The sequence below is a fragment of the Macrobrachium rosenbergii genome, chromosome 20, assembly GCF_040412425.1.
Source record: "Macrobrachium rosenbergii isolate ZJJX-2024 chromosome 20, ASM4041242v1, whole genome shotgun sequence".
NCBI lineage: Eukaryota > Metazoa > Arthropoda > Malacostraca > Decapoda > Palaemonidae > Macrobrachium > Macrobrachium rosenbergii.
The window spans coordinates 31,171,865-31,193,109 of record NC_089760.1 but is presented as its reverse complement, the minus strand read 5'-3'; the positions used below and the strand labels follow the sequence as shown (position 1 = coordinate 31,193,109).

Below are 21,245 nucleotides of genomic sequence, written 5' to 3'. Positions count from 1 at the left end.
AGGTTTACCAAGTATCCAGAGAGCTTCACTGGCTATCAGTCTACTTTATTAGGTAGTAAATGATTTTATACTTTTGAACCAGTTGTGCTTCCAAAGAAATTCAGTTTCACCCAGACGTTTCTGAAGGAAACCTCTCCTCTTTGTTTAACTTATATGCTTCGTCAGTGTTCTCAGATGCTAACCCTGTAGTCCCGTTGCATCGTGTACCCTGTAATTGTTGACATCCAGCAGATTGTTTTACAAAAAAAAAAAAAAAAAAAAATGGAAAGTTTTAATTATATACAAAGTTATTAGACCTTTACATGCTACCATATTTTTTTGACATTCCACTGCTCATGCATTGTACCACGCAATTTTTCACAAACATGTGCCAATGATCTGCTTGCACGCAGCCAGTGCATCCGTTCTACTCTCTGTGATCTTCACAACTGCTTGCTGCTGCTTCCTTCTGTAGATTCTTCTTCCTCTTTAGCTTCTTCTTCTTCTTCTTCTTCTTCTTCTTCTTCTTCTTCTTCTTCTTCTTCTTCTTCTTCTTCTTCCTGATCGAGATCCCACTTTTTTTTGCATCTGCATCTCATCCATTGCACGGGATGTCATTCTCTTTTATTTAATCATCATTTCGATATTGATGATCAAATTATTGTTAGAAGCATTATGAATGTACATTATTGGTGTACATTTTTTTGAAGTAGTTAGATACTAATTGTAGTTCCATTGCCTGTTATTATTTTGGTTTACTAAAACTGTAAGGAGTAGTTATATGAAAGTATTTTGGGAAACGTCTTCAGTTGGCGTTTCCTCAAGTTATTAAGAATGTTTTTCTTTTACATTTGTTAGGAACTCTTTGCAGAATCACTTCTTGTCAAATCGAACTTTCATTTCATGAAGAGGTAGCGTTTAAAAATAACGTAAAAGATTCAAGTCAAAGATTAAATTTTGTCTTAACATTTTGATTAAAATCTTGACCAAATATCAATTATAGAAGTGTTTAAGATTAAATTTTGTTTAATATTTTGATTAAAATCTTGACCAAATATTAATTATAGAAGTGTTCACAATTGACTCTGAGAGTAAAGCTCTTCATGTCTTCAAATAAATTTTATGTCTATTTTCCAACAATTTGCAATATTTTGATAAATCTTTCAATGGATGGTGTCAGAGCATCTTACTTAATGCTCTTGAATACAATCAGTACATATTCTCTCGAAATGCTTAAACACTTTCAAAGTAAATTTCACTTTCATCTTTTTCCATAACTGCTATGACTGAATTTCAGCTTTGCATATATGCCTGATGCATATATATATATATATATATATATATATATATATATATATATATATATATATATATATATATATATATATATATATATATGTATATATATACATATATATATGTAAATATATATATAATGTATATAATATTATATATATATATATATTTTATATATATATATATATATATATATATATATATATATATATATATATATATATATATATATATATATGTAAATAAACGCAGCAGGATATAAATGTGAACACATTTGCTCTATTTCTAAGAATCTACTGGTGTCATCTCTTCAAAGTTAAAAAAAAAAAAGTAAGATATGTGTCTACATCCATGTTGCTTGACACTGTTGACACAGAGCCCTGTAGGAACGTGTCATTTCACACTACTACAATAAAGTTCAAATGGTGTCGTGTCTGAATAAAGCTTCACTTTCAGGCGGCTTTTGTGATGATATTGTCTTCGTCTGCTTCGATCTATTGATGAGTTTCTATTTAATGTGCGTCAGCTCTCTCTCTCTCTCTCTCTCTCTCTCTCTCTCTCTCTCTCTCTCTCTCTCTCTCTCTCTCTCTCGTTTCGTTAACCTTTCCTGTCAAATCTTCTACTTTAATTTGTTCTATTGAAACGTATCTTTCATTCTTGCCTTTATCAGTCTTTTATTTTTTTCAGTTCATCCACTTTTTGAATGATAATTTTCTGTGCTGTCCTACCTAATTTCTCATGCAGTATTATCTCTCTCTCTCTCTCTCTCTCTCTCTCTCTCTCTCTCTCTCTCTCTCTCTCTCTCTCTCTCTCTCTCTAATTTCGTTAACCTTAACTGTCAAATCTTTAACTTAAATTCGTTGTGTTGAAACATATCTTTCATTCTTGCTTTTATCAGTCCTTTTCTTTTCAGTTCTTCCATTTTTTGAATGATAATTTTCTGTGCTATCCTACCTAATTTCTCATGCTGTATTATCTCTCTCTCTCTCTCTCTCTCTCTCTCTCTCTCTCTCTCTCTCTCTATGCAGTTAGGAAATGTATTTTATATTGTAAGTCATTAATTGTCATTCATGTAATTCACGAAATTTATTGCTGAATTAACAACAACTTCTCCAAAGCATTTTTAGTTTCTTTTCACCAAGTTGAGATTTTTCGTTATATATATCGATACTAGTAGAAAATTGATAGTGTATATTCACACAAACATATATATGCAAATCTCTGTAAACATATAATTTCCTTTCTTTCTTTCTATCTGCCTATATATATAATAAGCAACTCAGCCGAAATACAAGATACATTTTCATACGCTGAGGACACTCTTTAACACTATATATATATATATATATATATATATATATATATATATATATATATATATATATGTATATATATATGTGTATATATATACATATATATATATATATATATATATATATATATATATATATATATATGTATGTATGTATAACTGAATCATGAAAATATGGAACGATGAATATATAAATAAAGACAAAATCCACGGAGAGAGAGAAACAGTGGAGTACTGCAAGCAAAGGACAAGAAGTCGAAAGGCCTTGCAGTACTCCAATGTTTCTCTTTCCTTCGTGGATTTTGTTTATTTATATACATATATATATATATATATATATTTATTTATATATATATATATATATATATATATATATATATATATATATATATATAATACATGTATATGTATATACTTGTATTTATAAATTATACTCTTACATAAACAATTAATGGAAATATATTCATAAACACTGTCATATCTCGTTGTTGTAAATCTGACTTACCTTTAAACTCAAACCACTTTTGGAATAAGTAGTTAGAAAGAAAATGATCAGCCCTTATGTATTAAACGTATCATAGATATTTACTAATCCCGCCATATTTGTTCCAATACTTTAGGAGATAAAGGAAGCATCGAAGGTATGTAATTCAGTCGGGAAGAAAGATATCCTTCTGAAATACCTGTTTGCATGAATCTGTAGACTGGTTGATTCCCTTTGATAAGCATCGTACTTTGTATAAATTAGAAATTGGTAGACGTACTTAACTGACAGTGATTGAATTGATGGTAATAAATCCCTTCTTCGTATTGCTAGTGTACACAACGTAGGCCACGTAATAATGAAAGTTCATGTTTCTGTACTGTAGCTGAGAGTCCTCGAAAGGACAGGCTCTCGTATGCCGTCGTCTCTCTAGATGAATGTAACTTGTTTTCATCTTCTTGGATATAGTTGTGCATGTCTTTTGTATATCGCTCAGTAGGAAACGGCTTTTCCGACCACTGGCTTGAAAGGCATCCACGTACATAAGGTAAAACAAATGGGAAAAAATAAGATTGTAAAGCAACAGTAATTGGAATTATCGTGCATCCTGCATGACTTGATGTTTACCAATCACCAAACAGCTTTCGTAGAATCCAGAAAAATGGTCGTGCCTTAGAGCGATAGTGATGATGACGCGTATTACGCTAGTTAAGAACTCTTGAAAAAATAATTAGGAAGTTTAAGGTAAGACTTTATTTTTGTGGGAAACTGTAGTTAGAAAAACCACTGCATGAATATACCATTCCACGTCCATCATAGGAACGAAAAAAAAAAAAAAAAATGTATCGAAGAATGTTATCACGCTGTGTAAAACTTGAATGACTTTTAAACTCAGTAGTTGTGTTGTCATAATACAATATGTTTTGTGTTGACTTATGTTTTTATATCAAGGAAAAATGATTGCAAAAAAAAAAAAAAATCCCCCATGCATACCAAAAGCATACCCGACCATTACTGTTGAACAATTTGATCTAAGAGGACAGATTACATTCACATTTAACAAAACAATAGGCAGGGATTTAAATACACATGTACAGTGTTTGTGTTTACAAAATTGTTACTGTGTTTGAATATTTTTGACCAACGGTAAATAAGTCATTTCTAATAACTGATGTGCTTTTGGTGATGTCTGGTAATGTTTTGTTTCAGAGATGAAGTTTCGCCCTTTTAAAGGCATAATGTTATATTTCCTTTATTTTTTGTAAATTATATTTTTCTTGTGCATCTTGTAGGGCCAGATATGCATGAAAGAAATATGAATAGGCAAAGGAAATGTTTATACTATTCCAGTAGTTCAGATATGTTTGATTTATGCCTTGTCGAGTTAATTACATATACTGTACACACACACATATATATATATATATATATATATATATATATATATATATATATATATATATGTATATGTATATATATATGTATGCCTATATATACACACATATATGTATAGATATACACACATGTATATATATGTATATATACATATGTATGTGTATGTGTGTATGTGTATGCATGTATGTATGTATGTATAAAACAGGAGTGTGAAATAGTGAGAGAGAGAGAGAGAGAGAGAGAGAGAGAGAGAGAGAGAGAGAGAGAGAGAGAGAGAGATTGGTACAAATGATGGCAGAACTATAAGCGAATTCTGCTCGTTTCAACAAGCATATTCCCGTTTCCATTTTATGATATTTCGTGGCCACTCCCTTTCAGCCTCTTTGAGGCAAAACAAAAATGTAGAATGAAGAAACAACGTTAGATTTTAGAACAGAAACATAGAAAAACGATGATAAAGCGGTTCATAGTAGGTTGATAAACTTTTTTTCCCTGTGTATTGTGGCTGTGTAATAGTACCTAACAGCAGAGGTTATATCTTGAGGCGAATTGCCTCATATAATAAGCGTGTCTCGAGGGGGTAGATCGCGTATGGGTGTGCCCTCATTATGATGACGGTTCTAGTGCAACAGATGCTCTTGGAAGTGACATTCCTGTGGAAAGTTACACACACACATACGCACACGTATATACATGTATGTGTTTATATAGTGTATAGTATATATATAATACAGATACATATACTGTATATGTATATATATATATATATATATATATATATATATATATATATATATATATATTCATGTATGTATGTGTGTTGATATATGGTATATATATATATAAATATATATACACGCACATGTGTATGTATGTATGTGTGTGCATATATGGTATATATATATGTATATATATGTATGTATATATATATATATATATATATATATATATATATATATATATATATATATATATGTGTGTGTGTGTGTGTGTGTGTGTGTGTGTGTGTGTCTGTGTATTGGAATAGAAGGAATGGTAAATGTTATTTGAAAGCGTGCTACGTAAACTGGTTATAAGCCCACTTACCTTGATACAGAAAGAACGACTTAACGGCAGAAGTTGTTAGTATTGTTAGAAAGAATGCTCGTAGGAATACTGACAGCTTGGAGTGTCAAGATTCGAATCGCAGCCTAACTTAAGATCGTTCTAATGTTGCTGCGTGATCAGTTGGTCATAATTTCGCCAATTTAACTTAGGAAATACAGATTTAAACATATTAAAGTTATAATGAAAGTGTCGTGTAAAAATTAAGTTTGCTATGCATTTGGAAACAAAATCTTGAAATGGAATTGGGTTCTTATTTGTGCGATGCCATCTTTTCATTGTCAGTAATTGGATTGCAATAGAAATCTTAAGTTTCCCTTCAACAGCTGTCAATCGCTGTATATTTTCAGCGGCATACAAGAGCTTAGCTAGAGGGAGAGAAAAAAAGGTGTATATTTGCTGCGTAAAGTAATTATGAGCGAAATGCTAAAATAACTTTGGAGAACTCAAGTGGAGATCTTCACAAAGTAACTATGAAAATAGATTGGTATTTATGGTCACCTTCGTAAAACTGTTTAAAAAATGCTTTTATAAAACAAAGAATAATGTTTCTCTCTAGACATAGACCACACGCTATAAATTTGAAATTTTCCTTAATGCACGGTAAGGAGAAAAGAGATAAGGTAAAGAAATTTATCTTGCACTGGAAGGAAGCAATTCACTGTACTGACGGTAGGCGAAAGAGCTCAAACCTCCTCCACTTTTCCATTGCAATGGCGAGCGTTGAAATTAGGTAAATGTAGTGAAAACGGTTTCGTAATGAGTTGCCCTCAAGTTCTGTATAGTGTTTTGTGCAAGAAAATCACATGTAAGTAATACAGTTTTGCACATCGTCAACTCATGGTGGCGTAAGTCAGGTTTTGATATCGACGAATGTAATTTTCATAAGCTATGATATCGATAAATGTAATTTTCATAGGTTATGATATCGATAAATGTAATTTTCACATTTCCAAGGTATGATTTTTTTGTGCACGTGTAGATCCACTCATTTGGACAGTCTAATATGTCTTGTATAATTTTATCTTAATATGCCTTCTTGGAGTGGAGCACCTTGGTGTAAAAACATGGTAAAATATTATACCATTTGTGATCACCACTATCTCCTTTTAATCTCTGCTTTCATGGATTTAATATCCAACAGTCCCTGGAGAAAGTCCTGGTGCAAAACATCCTCTTCGGATTGTCTCCCTCACTCACCGACGCCATCAAGAGCATTCCAAGATGGCGTCTCATCCAGGCTGCCATGCCCCACGTCATGCACTGCGCTGCTTCTCTTCTGTATCACAGGTAAGGCAGGAAACGCCAGGTGGTTTATAACAGAGGTTATCAAAGGTAAGACGAGGAACTGTAGGTGATTCACATTTTACCAGATTTATTCCAGAGATTGGTACAGGTAAGACGAGAAACTGTAGATGATTCACATTTAACCAGATTTTTTCCAAAGATTGTTACAGGTAAGACGAGAAACTGCAGATGATTCACATTTTACCAGAGTTATTCCAGAGATTGTTACAGGTAAGACGAGAAACTGTAGGTGATTCATATTTTACCAGATTTGTTCCAGGTAAGACGGGAAACTGTAGGTGATTCACATTTTACCAGATTTATTCCAGAGATTATCACAGGTAATAAAAGAAACTGCAGGTGATTCTTATTTTACCGGATTTATTCCAGAGATTATTACAGGTAAGACGAAAAACTGTAGGTGACTCACATTTCACCAGATTTATTCCCAAGACATGACCTGAATCAGTCCTGGACGCGTTTCTTTGTTTATATGTGGGTGTGTTTATATCTTTCTTGTGCGGCAGGGTGCTGGATCAAGGAATATTTCCAGGAATATTTACCAGTAGTAAAAGCAAATAGTAAAATAAAAATTACTAAATTGCTGTATTGCTAGGGAAAGATAATCTTTTTGCATTCAGTCAGCCCAAAGGCCATTGGTCTAGTAGTCATAGATGCTATAACGACAGATCGAAATGCCCAAAGATGTATGTGTTTCGAGTTTCTTGCAAACATTACCATAAGTTTGTGGGTTTCAGTAATCCCTAATCGGGGTCGCTGTTTTTCAATGAGCCTTCTATAGCTGATCGTATATATATATATATATATATATATATATATATATATATATATATATATATATATATATATACATTATATATATATGTATATATATAAATATAAATATATATATTTAAATATATTAATTTACTTATTGATTTATAAATGTATTTATAAAATGACCTTGTACTTTTGCCATAAGTCATTTAAAGATGGGCGTAGATATTGACCCAAACTCTTGAAAATGAATTGACAGGTCCCTCATTTTATCCATACTACATCTTTTCCTTAACTTCGTCTCCTCCACGTACCAGACGCGACGCAGCCAACCTGGGCGCCGCCGAGACGAAGCTCCTGTATACCTTGCACTGGATAGTCCTCGACGCTGCCGAGGAATGCGCAGACGCAGATCACGAGAAGGGCATCAACAAAGGCACGAATATGCCTTACCACTTCTCCGTGACGACCATACAGGTGAGTCCCTGTAGGGCATCAACGAACATGCCCTACCATTTCTCTGTGAAGACCATACAGATGAGTGTCTGTAGGGCATCAACGAACATGCCCTACCATTTCTCTTTGACGACCATACAGGTGAGTCTCTGTAGGGCATCAACAAAGGCAGCACGAACATGGCCTACCATATCTCTGTGACGACCATACAGGCGAGTCTCTGTAGGGCATCAATAAACATGCCCTACCATTTCTCTGTGAAGACCATAGAGGTGAGTCTCTGTAGGGTATCAACAAAGGCACGAACATGCCTGCCATTTCTCTGTGACGACCACACAGGTGAGTCTCTGTAGGGTATCAACGAACATGCCCTACCATTTCTCTGTGAAGACCATACAGGTGAGTCTCTGTTCTGTGCCCTCCAGGTATGTTTTGTAATGATTTTCGTATGGTTCGTTCGTAAGACTTTCAGATTACAATCACTTTTAACTGAAATAGCTCAGGGGTACATTTTGCCTGTAAAAATGCTCACTTTTCACGTATGGAAGGATAATTTTGTAAATGGCTTTGAAATGAGAGTTGAATTTAATTTTTTTTTCCGGTTGGCTAGCAGAATGGTGAACTATTCCAAATGGGATAAAATCGAATATTTGGAAGTTAATCAGATATGAGTTATTTTTCAGTGCTTGAATATCCTTTTATCCTCATTGGCAAGTAGCATTATGAACTATTTCAAAGAGCTATAAAATCCAATATTTGGAAGTTATTCATGTGTGTTATTTTTCATTACCAGTGAAAAGCTCTTTAGACAACCAAAGAATGATTGTCTGATCTAGCTGACATTTACTATTTTCACAGACCCACACGTACAGTATGTATGTATGTATATGTATATATATATATATATATATATATATATATATATATATATATATATATATATATATATGCTGCATCACTATACTGTGACCGGAAATAAGTAGAAAGCCATAATAATGTATGTGAGGGACTGTATTTTACAAAATACAAAAAAGGTTAAAAGAGAGAGCTTTCGACCGTTTGCACAACGGTTCTCTTCGGCCAGCTGAATAAAAATACACGTATTTCTTAAGAAGGCAATTGACGAATTTTTTTTTTTTTTTTAACAGTCCAGGAAACCACCGAACAATCTTTCGGCATATAAATTAATAAACGGCGGTTATGTAATGGCTGTTTCACCGTATCTGTAAGCCAGGCGTTGTGATCTCCTAAACAGCTGTTTCTCGATCGTAGGGTGCTCGTTATTGGTGACTATAGGTGATTCGTGGGTGATGAACGACCTTCGGCATCGGTGCCTCCTGTTTTGTATCTGCGACAACCGCCGCTTCGACAACTGTGCAGGGAGAGACAGTATCAGGGGCCTTGAGAAACTGCTTTTAAATTTAGATTTACAGAATGACAGACTAGTCTGTCTGTATGTCTGTCTTTCTTATTTTAACCTTTTTTGTATTTTGTAAAATACAGTCGCTCATATACATTATTGTGGCTTCTTACTAATATATGTATATACTGTATATATTATATAATACATATTGTATCTGTTATATAATATAAAATATATAGATATATATACATACATAAATTCAGTAAGCTACAAACGTCCTTTAATATCCAATTCGCTCTACCTCGGAAATAATATATTTTCATATATGTTACCGAAGGAGAATTTTTAATTGATAATAAGTTCGTCGTCTCGTGGGCTCGAACCAGCGAAGACAAGAACTCAGGACTACAGTGGACGCATTTTAACCCACGCGGCCAGCAAGTGAGGTATAAGTGGATATCGTCTTCCCATATACAGATCGCCCGTCGAACTCAGGTGTTTGTATTTGGAGACGATATTCACCGACCTCTGCCATGCTAACCACGTAGTGCGTTTGTCGCACGCAGCCATATTAAAGGACGTTTGTAGCTTACTGATTGAATATGAATCACGGTGATGTGATAAAAAAAGTCATAACATGGCTGCGTGCGACAAACGCACTACGTGGTTAGCATGGCAGAGGTGGGTGAATATCGTCTTCAAATACAAACTTCTGAGTTCGACGGGCGATTTTCCACTGTAGTCCTGAGTTCTTGTCTTCGCTGGTTCGAGCCCACGAGACGACGAACTTATCAATTAAAAATTCCCCTTCGGTAACATATATGAAAATATATTATATCCGAGGTAGAGCGAATTGGATATTAAAGGACGTTTGTAGCTTACTGATTGAATATGAATCACGGTGATGTGATAAAAAAAGTCATAATATGGCTGCGTGCGACAAACGCACTACGTGGTTAGCATGGCAGAGGTGGGTGAATATCGTCTCCAAATACAAACCTGAGTTCGACGGGCGATTTGTATATGGGAAGACGATATACACTTATACCTCACTTGCTGGCCGCGTGGGTTAAGATGCGTCCACTGTAGTCCTGAACTCTTGTCTTCGCTGGTTCGAGCCCACGAGACGACGAACTTATTATCAATTAAAAATTCCCCTTCGGTAACAAATATGAAAATATATTATTTCCGAGGTAGAGCGAATTGGATATTAAAGGACGTTTGTAGCTTACTGATTGAATATGAATCACGGTGATGTGATAAAAAAGACATATATATATATATATATATATATATATGTTTATGTATAAAATACATACACACAAAACTCATCGATAAACTGCTGAAATATCAACTTGTAAAATTTCTTTATCATATTTCCAGGTATTTGTATATTTGTTCGCGCCATTGCTGCACACTCTCAAGGAATCGGACTTCCAGAATTTCCGCCTGGAAAATGGCCTGAAGATTTGGGCAGCCCTCTGGGAGTACCGACACCCAGATGTTCCGGCGTTCACGACAGCCGTGCGTCCAAGGAGGTAAATGAGAATATCTGTTCTTTTCTATCGACATTACTCGTGATATTTCAGTCCCGTAGGGGGTTAGTGCCGTCAGTGCACCACGTGCGGTGCACTGTAGGCATTACTTAGGGTTCTTTGTAGCGTGCCTTCGGCCCCTAGCTGCAACCCCTTTCGCTCCTTTTACTGTACCTCCTTTCATATCCTCTTTCTTCCATCTTACTTTCCACCCTCTCTTAACAATTGATATTTGTAGTGCAACTGCGAGGTTTTCCTCCTGTTACACCTTTCAAACCTTTTACTGTCAATTTCCGTTTTAGCGTTGAATGACCCCATAGACCCCAGTGCTTGGTCTTTGGCCTAAATTCTACATTGACTTCAATTCGTGACATTTCAGAATGTTTACTCTGTTTTCTGAATTGATTTGGTGTATCTATCTCCCATGTTATTTTCACGTTAAATCCTGGCTCATATTTTTCTTGCGTGCGTGGTATATTACCCCAGCAAGAACTCATCCCCCTTAGTTGAAAATCAAACTTAACTTTTTCTTGAAATAATATCTTGAACGTAAACATTAAATATTATTAGCTTTACCTTGTATTTGTATTTATGTTATAGGAAATATGTGAAACCAGGGATTTCACGAAATTCCTGGGGAATTTGTGAAATGAACAACTCGCTTAGGAACACTTGATCCCCGAGGGCTAGTACTGAACATGATGTAGTGTTTCATCTACACTGTTTCGCCGTGTTTAGTACTATCCCCGGGGTTGGGGAGTTCAAATGTGTTTCGCCGTGTTTAGTACTAGCCCCCGGGGATCAAATGCACTTAGGGGCATTTGATCACCCAGGGGTTAGTACTAAACATAGCGAAATGCATTTAATTCCCAGCGGCTAGTACTGAACACGGTGAAACAGTGTAGATGAATTACTGTTTCCCCTCGTTTAGTACTAGCCCTCGAGGATCAAATGTTCCTGAGCGAGTTGGTCATTTCCCAAATTCCTTAGGAATTACGTGAAATCCCTGATTTCACATATTCTCTGTAACATATATACAAGAGGGATCTTTTCATTTGGGCACAAGGAAAAGCCAATTATTATAATTTTGTGCAACTGTTATTCGGGTGAAAGAAATTGCTTCCGAATAGAACGTGATTTCCAATGAAAGGAATTTCAGAAACTTTGATGAATTTGTTGGTCTCAAGTAGACGGAACAGTGTAAACGTGATGGCTCTCAGATAGGTAAATGTTTACATGACAGTGTGTGTATATGTGTTCTTGTTCAGTCACGGGCATTTGAATAAGTGGACTTTTTTTTTCAGTGGTCAACCTCTTCCTTTAGGAGAGGAGCTATTTTATAGTATTTGTTTGTGCAGAAATGTACCATTCTCCTTTAACAATTTGATCTACTGAGTATAGAAAGTCTAATGCTGTTAATCAGTAGAGCAGCGTTAGGTAATGCTAGGGACGAAGCACTGTATTGTTTAAATTAACAACATAACTCTCGAGACGAAGCACTGTATTATTTATTTATAAATTAACAATCTAACTCTTGAATCCCATCAATAGGGTGCCTGATTTTGGGAAACCAGGAAGACGATTCCATCCACAACTCCACAGGTATCATCACACTGTGCCATCACACTCGCTTTAAATGTACTAGAAGGCTACAGATTTCACACTTTAAACTCCTTAGCTGATGTCACAGAGTAAAGAATCACCCTCTAGGTCATAATTGTAGAGACGAAAATCAAATGGAAGGTTCAAACAGACAACTTGGCTTCCGTGTTGGTTTTGTCATGCTCTCTGTAGAAGCTTGTACAGATTTTTAATTCATTTGCTGTGTAGATGTTGGGTTGGTTATCCAAGTGGTTAATCTAAAGAGTCGCCAGAGCGAAAGGCCAGTGGTTCTTTGATTTCACTGGTATTTTCTATGAAATTTTGCTTGTGTAAACACAAGTCAGGACTAAATGACCTCAATGCTAGTCTATGCGATCAGGTTTTTGCGCAGTGCTTGAGCATTGCGCCAACAATTTGATCTTCAAGGTTGATATTGAAGGTTTCTTACTCAACATGGACGCAGAATTTGTATTGACCGATAAAATAATGCGTCAAAAGAAGTTGATAATTTAGGTCCACAGTTGACAGGTGGAAGTCATCTTGGTTTTTTAATGATCAGCAAATATAATGAATGGGGTTATATCTTTCCCAGGGGAAGGAGCTAAGTTCCCAGGATTTTGCATCAGCTTTGGTTTAGTTTTTACCGTACGGTTTGTTTTGCAAAGTATACTGGTAGTATTTAATTCACAAACCATTACATATCTTTGAAATAGCTCTCCATTTTGATAGAACTTGAGTTCATTGCACAATCTTAGTATGATAGGCGTAAGTAATTTATTGAAATATTGAGGTAGTATGTAGTACAAATGAATGAAAATAAATGAAACAGACTTCACGGACATATGTACAGTAGATGTTTTTAAACCCATGAAAGTAGGTTGCAAGCAGTAGAAACAGTTGATTTGCTTCTTGTTGAATATCACAATGGAAACTTTAAAGCTAGAGTGACAATTTAACTTTGATGACTTAGATTACTATAATGCTTTTGTTGTACTAACAGAGGAACATGCAAAGACAAACATGAGTATTGTTTGCCCATGCATCTGTAAAACTCAGATCTATTGATAAATGGGCAATAAAAAAAGTGTAATGGTTCCAGAATTCTGCAGAAAACGAAAAAAAAACTGGGATTTACCTGGTTAATGATGTGAGTACAGTCATATCTAATAATGTAGCTCGAGGCATTATGATAAGCAAAGCAGGGTATTTCTTATGTATGATTATTAAAGATCCACGTAAATTCTCTTGAAATAATCTAAAGAGACGTTTACATTCTATGTCAGACTTGAGAGAACAGGGTGCCTATGTATAGTCGTAGGACTGAAAGAGAACTTTAATTTTCCGAAGAACTGAGTGGTAGATGAGTCTCTGTTGTTTGGGAGGTTATACAAGAGTGAATAAGCCCCTCAATGAGCCGGATGTACTGCACTGAAGAGGAATTACTAGAGATAAGCAAACTGCAGCTCTGCTTCATTTGGTAATATAGTTTAGTGCCTTTTATAAAGCAAGGAAGAGAAATGAAAGTTTTTGCTGAGATTGTATTGAATAACATCGATATTTTGTTTATTGTTTTTGATCGAAACATCTGTTTTTGGTGTCTTCATTTTGTGTGAGGCAGAAATAAAACTGGAGGTTGCGTGGTTCACAGGCAAATCTGAGAGAGAGAGGAATTTTTTTTTTTAAAAACTGTGTATGCAAATTATACACCCAAATCCGGAAATTTTTTTAAAAACTATGTATCCGAATTATACACTCAATTCAGTGCAATAACCTTACCAAAGTATTTGGAATCCATTAGGCACAAAAATTAATACGATGTATACTATACTTAATATACATAAGGCACTCCTCACGAACTCGTTTTGACTTACTCCGAAATATGTGCGTTTTAGTTCACACATAAATGCCCAGAAAATGACAAATCTTGCTGCCGTGTTTGTCAATGACATTATGTTTACCCTTTCGTCTGTCAGGCAAGTTCTCCGGGCCAAGAAGGTGCGCCGCTCCAACACCCAATTTGGGGATGTCTTCTTAGGTGGAGGAGGTAAGGTTGCTCGCCATTTTTTTTCCAGTTTTCATATGAACGCAGACCTATACCACTAACTAACGAGGTCATTTGAAAATACAGTACTTTCAGACAACCATTATGAAATTAGTCATTATGTCCATCTGCATTTTCATTTTGGTCATGGAGTCGCTATGTTGGTAGATTAGAGATAGTTAATCATTTTAAGATCTGCAGGATAGTGTGGAGTTTATGCGCATCTCATTTAGGTCATTAGTAGAATAAGTTATTGCTTGGATAAAGTATTTCCAAAGATTATGGGAAAATTCTGTCTTCAACTTTGGGGAAGTCGAAAGGTAATAGTTGCTAGATTTGCCATTGATTTTATCTGCTAAAGCCGGTTGAAATATTATACTCTACAATTTCCATTTATACTGAATCATTAGATTTTTATACGATTTTTCTTTTAGTTATAACATCAGGTTTTGACTTTTCTTTGCTATTCAGGGCTGTTTTCTTTCATGGAGAAGGATTAGACTCTATAGTCCTTAGTTTTATGCTTTCTTTACAAATCAAGAAAGAAAGTTTAAAAGGATTGAATCCACTTTACTTCCTACTGAAGAATTAAACCCTATTCTTACCTTTGTTTACTTACAGATATTAGAAGCTTTCGGATTTTGATTGAATATTCAAGTGAGAAGATAATCTTGTAATATTTTCCTTCATATTCAGAGACTGAGCTCTTTTACCTGCTTAATTTGTTACCTGAGCTAGAATAGTAGAGTAACGTATTGCATTAATAAGGTTGTTGATTTTGAGTAAATTTTTTGTACTTTTTTATTTGTATAATTGTTTTTTAGTTTTTATGAAGTATAGAACTTCCAGTTTTTTTGGCTTCATTTATGGTCGCTTGTATTTTGTGCTTCTTTTTTACTTATTTATTTATTTTTTAGGATATAGTTTCTTATCACTTCAAATTTTTTTCATTTTCATGAATGAATGAATTTCTTTATGTTAAAATATTTTCGTATATTTTTTGAAAAATTTTGTTGATATTCCGTTTTGCAATATTTTTTTAATTAGTCTTGAGCATAAAATTCTTTTGGAAGTTTAGTGGAAATTAGGTAGAATATAATATTCGCCAGAGATATTTTGACTATCCAAAGTGTCTTACTTCCTCGTTAGTGGGGATTCTGTAGTTCTCTCACTCCCCCTCACTATACCCTCCATACTACACTATAAGTTCGTAAGAAATGTTGACGACATGGACGCAGACTTCCTGGGTACGTCATCATAACTAACTTACCCCCCTTGTCGAATGTTGTCAACATGTTGGCAACATGTTAAAAAAACACCGTTTGATACTTCCTGTTCTTATAGAGTTGTCAGCATGTTCCCACCAGTTGACCTGTTGTTATAGACTTGTCACATGAGCATTGTGACAAACATTACCCTTGATTTGTACTCCTATATGCTGATTTGTCAGTAGCCCCGATTTTCAGATTATAATTAATTATAAGAAGATTCATAGCTCATATGAGAAATTCATAGATAACTTGTAAGAACAAATCTTAGTTGATTTTAATGAGAAATTCTTTGGTAATTTTATGGTAAGAATCACAGTCTTTTTAAGGAGTAAATTATAAGATATTTTAAGGAGAGGAATAAAGGTCATTTTCACAAGACATCAATAGGTAATTTTAAGGAGTAATTCATAGATTATACTCACAGATTATTGCAGGGAGTCCACTCCCATATTTGGATATTTTGCTTTGAGTACTTTGAATCATGAACTGTATATACCTAATTGCTTTGCTTCTACCCTCCACCTGAGGCCAAGTATTTCATGTTATCCCTGCTGTTTGGAGATTATAATCTGCGCTCTGCATCGTGAGAATTAAATCTCTCTCACTCTCTTTCTCCCCCCGCCTCTCTCTCTCTCTCTCTCTCTCTCTCTCTCTCTCTCTCTCTCTCTCTCTCTCTCTCTCTCTCCTGGTTTTCTGAGCATTATTTATAAGATATATAAAAGCCCTGTATTTGCTTCCTTAAGATGATTATCTCCCAAATGTACTGCTAACTTGAGTATTGTTGAACATTTTTCTTCTCCCTTTGTTGCACACAGCCGCCCGACTAGGTAGGCCGATCTTCAAATTGACGCCTTCCATAAGTAAACCACAGTTTAAACATCAATAATGTGATACGTGCTTGCCCTCCTCTCATAAGCCTCCTCAAATAACGCTTGCTTTGATGCTGGCTTCCCACCACACACACACACACACCCAAACCCCTCTCCCTCCACCCACCCTCCTCCCTCCCTCCCCCCTCCCTCCCTCAATAGAGCCTTGTCTTTTGCACCCCACGAGTCCATGGTCTCTCTCTCTCTCTCTTTCTCTCCCTCTCTCTTTCTTGCGACACTGCTTGCTGGATCACCCCCCATTAACTGCGATTTGCGACACAGATGGTTTGATTTCGTCCACTTTATCACTGTCATGTGACACTGTCTGCTGGGTCAGGTCACAAACTGAGTTTTTCGACACTGTTGATTTTGCCCATAGTAGTTCCTTTATCTTATGTGGCACTAACAGTTGGGTCACCTCGCTAAGTGACATTGTACATTCATCCATTAGTTTTTTCTGATTTTTATTTTTATATATTTTTATTTCTTGTTTGTAGCTTCATTCTCATCTATATAGTAATTACACTTTTTTTTTATTTAAGTTGATCTTTGGGTTATTCTTCGTTCTGGCAGTATTAAAATACAGTCTTAATGTTAACATTATTCTTTCAGATTTGTTCTTGAACTTTTTATCATTATAGTTTCTCTACACTTGTTATCACAGTTTTCACTGACACTTTCACCATATTTTATTTTTGTTTTCACCTCGCCTTCATGAAAACCATTCCACACGTCCTTTACCAAACTATGACCCACTGGATATTTTAGGTGGAAGAATATTTTGTAAATTTCTTTTCATTGTTTTGAAAAAACGGTCAGTATCTTTAATCATTTTCCTTCTGATGTCACTCTCTAGCCTTTTTAAGCCTTCAGGAGTTACAGTACTCATTTTCATACATGATAGTGAAAACTGCATACTAATGTTTGGCTGTCCAGTCCACCCCTTGCAATCTATTCTCTCAAGTACCTGCACGTGGAATCTTGACCACTGATCATTTTTTGTTGCAGATGTACGCTGGGGTTTATGGTTCTTTTTTTTTGGAATATATAGAAAAAGAAACCAATTACCTCCTTTATTTTGCCTCTGAAACTGTATGAATGTTACTGTGAAAAAGAAAGTAGTATTTGGCTACTTGTCATGAAAACAAAACTCAGTATTTGATTTTCCAGTTTGGTCAAAATTGTTCTGATCTAATACAAGTAATCTCAATTTTTGTAAGTAGTTCTTGTTCATGCAAGTATCATGCAGAGGTAAAATTCAACACACCAGAAGCTGCATTGAAAATAATTGGTTTCCAGTGCAGTGGACGGCATAAGACAACGTTGGTCAAGAGATAGCGTTCACAAGCAGGATTGTCTGCGACACTTGCCAAAGAATGTATAAAGAAGGAACCTTTCATAGATGCTCATCTGGATGTTGGTCCCTTTTAACTAACTCAGACGTCTGTGGTTAAGAAGTTAGCGAAAAGGGTTCAGCCAAGAGGCCCCAACTCAGGGGTTGCTTTAGATTAAAAGGTTATGTTGATAAAGGTCCTTAGAGATATATTTCAGCTTGAGAAAGCCAAAGACTGTTCTGGGGAAATTCTCTCATATCTTGTTCCTTCTTTATGTACGTCTTGAATTTCACTGAACCCAGTGCATCCCCTGGCCCCCCCCTCCCCCCCAGTGCATGCAAATGATGATACTTGTTATTCCTAATTGTATTTTAAAGGATACACTCTGTGTATTATAGTTAGAGTAGGGGTTATATACACAGTCCATAGAGGTAGATGACAATATTATGCAGTAATGAAGTGAAACGTAGATTGTAGGTTATACAACAGGTATTTATAATTAATCCGTAGAAGTAGGAACAAAATACAGTTCTTGTCAAGTGGGATTTGTACAAGAAAACTTGTCACTAATGGTACTTGTACATAACACGAGCATGCACGCACAGTCTTGCGTAATAAGTAACTAAAATGCAGTTTGTTGTAAGTTGAAATCAGAGTGGTTTCTGTAGATGTTGAGGTAATTTTAGTGTGCTACAGAAAGTGTGAATCCAGTTATTCCTGTGATGATTTGATAGTAGTGATTTTGAAGAACTGTACATGATATTGTGTTGACGGACAATTTGGAAGTTTATTGAAGCGAAAATATTAATTTTAAGCACTGATGATTTAAGGTTAACTGTAGCTTGCATAAGGGTTATCAACATAATTCAGTGTCTTTATTCATTTCGCATTCTGATTTTAAGATTTTCAGAATAGAAAACATTTTAGAAAACCAGGAAGTCAAAAGCTTCTTGTGGCATTTGTATTTACATAATTATGACTGTTAGATTATATTTGTCTACAGTATTCTATATTTTAATTGCTACTAAGTCGGATTTATTGCCTATTTTTAAAATACTGTGACTGATGATTTTACAGAGTTATGCATAAACTTTGCTATGCCAGAGTGAATTTCAGTTAATTGCTTTCATAGTCACATCAGTTGAACTCAGGTTATAGGTAGTTCTGCTAATCTTGAGAATTGCTAAATGTCTTTTTTTTATTTTTACATTATTTTTAAGAAAGTTAATTTTAAATGACTTGAAATCTATATAACATAAATTGCTTCCCCTCTTGGCATCCAAATAATTGATTGATTTGTAAGGTTAACTTTTAAGTACCGTGAAACATCAGGGTGTCTCGTATTAATGTTATTTTTAAATGTTTGTCATCCGTTTATCTGCTTCATACACTAGTGCAAGAATCTCTTAATTTTCTTATTTCCTTCTGTGTTGTGATGTCAAAAATGAGGGCCATGTGTCCTCAGCAGTTGGAGTTACGTGGTTCCTGTGCATCTACTTTTTATTATCTTTATCCAGTTTTCTTTGTTGGTCTTTTTATCCAACTCTGGTTGATTGTGTTTCTCCATCTGTGTTTGATCCGCCGCTTATAACTAACTTTTAAATGTCTCTCTGTCCAGTTTTAATTATTTCCTTGTATGTCTGTCTTCGGTTGATTCTGTTTGTCAGTCACTATTGAATCTGTCTGGTGTTTTTCCCGTTTAGTTGACTTTATCCAACTTTAATTGATTCTCTGTTTGTCCAACTTTGATTCTTTTTGCCGATCTTTATTGGATTTGCTGTTTATTAAACCAAAGTTGATTCTGTTCTTGTTCATCCCGAGTCATTTTCTCTTGGTTTAATTTAGGTTGACTCTGTCCATCTTTCTTTGAGTTGCTGTTTTTACAACTCTGCTTGATTATGCCTTTGTTCATCGTTTCATCCTTCGGTTGATTGTGTTTGCTCAGCTTTGTTTCATTTGCTTTATATGCCATTTTGATTCATTCGAAGTTGGAGAAATCTCCGTTGGATAATCTCTGTTCAGCCGCTTTGGTTAGTTATTTGCTAATCTGATTTTAGTTCATTTTCTTTCCGTTTAACTTTGGTGAAAACTCTGTTTAACCAGTTTTGTGACTTAGTCTCACATGCCTTGCAAATCAGGGGTGATATTATTGATTTCATTTATATTCTTAATGTCTATGCACTCTACGGAAGGAGCTAAAAAGTTCATGGAAGACTGCAGTATCTGCAAAAACACAAAACTGAGAAAAATGGTAGATACTCCCTTGACTTACTAATGATTTTGCAGATACTGCAAATGGGGCCTCCTAAATACTCGTGGAAAGCATTGAAGCACCATTCTGAAGCTGCAGTAACTTGTGTATTAGTGTTTCACGAGCCCAATAGGTGGCATATCTCAATTTCGAAAATTTTGCAGAGACTGTAGTTTTCCATTTTAGGGCAGTGCATCTGTAGTATACAGTATATTGTAAATTAAACCATTAAGAAAGTATGACTTCTTTGTTAATAATAAAGAATTATCTGGAAAAGGTAAAGATGTGGAGAATAGGGTAAAATGATAAGATAATGATAAAGATACGGTGCTCAGTGCCTTTTTCCGTAATTAAGGGCAGAGCTTTTCTTTCGACATGAATAGATTCTGTGACTTGCGAAGTAGAGAAGGTTTTCAAGAATTCCAGTATTTGATGATAGATATTTCCCTTAAACTGAGACGCCACTGGAATTGGAAAGTACAGAGGGAGTTAAGACCTCTCTTAGATTAGAGGTGAACTTAATCAAAGGCTAAACATTTTGGTTAGATCTCAGGTTCCCAATCTCTCTTAGGATCTGCGAAGAAAATGAGTACTATGCGCGTTTTTAAGTAGGACAGGTCCCTAAATTTTAGGTACAAGACTCCCATAAGTTTTGTGTTTGTTTCAGTCAAGATTTTTAAACTGTTATTATTATTATTATTATTATTATTATTATTATTATTATTATTATTATTATTATTATTCAGTAGATGAAACCTATTCATATGGAACAAGCCCACAGCGGCCATTGACTTGAAATTCAAGCTTCCAAAGAATATGGTGTTCATTAGGAAGAAGTAAGAGGAAGTAAAGGGAAAATATAAATATAACAGGATTTAATTATCAGTTA

The 21,245-nt window shown here is 35.0% G+C and overlaps 1 protein-coding gene across 8 annotated transcripts in view; it reads left to right on the top strand.

The window, feature by feature from the left end:
* Positions 1-21,245, top strand: part of unc80 (unc80, NALCN channel complex subunit) — a 152,833-nt gene that overhangs the window by 22,955 nt on the left and 108,633 nt on the right. For 6 of the 8 annotated variants that reach the window (XM_067122356.1, XM_067122355.1, XM_067122353.1 and 3 more), the window contains exons 5-9: positions 3,208-3,228; positions 6,715-6,860; positions 7,952-8,111; positions 10,837-10,991; positions 14,564-14,634. In XM_067122356.1, the coding sequence (XP_066978457.1) occupies positions 3,208-3,228; positions 6,715-6,860; positions 7,952-8,111; positions 10,837-10,991; positions 14,564-14,634 (553 nt within the window). The remainder of the gene's footprint in view (positions 1-3,207; positions 3,229-6,714; positions 6,861-7,951; positions 8,112-10,836; positions 10,992-14,563; positions 14,635-21,245) is intronic. The other 2 variants (XM_067122358.1, XM_067122357.1) reach the window with 1 other exon arrangement.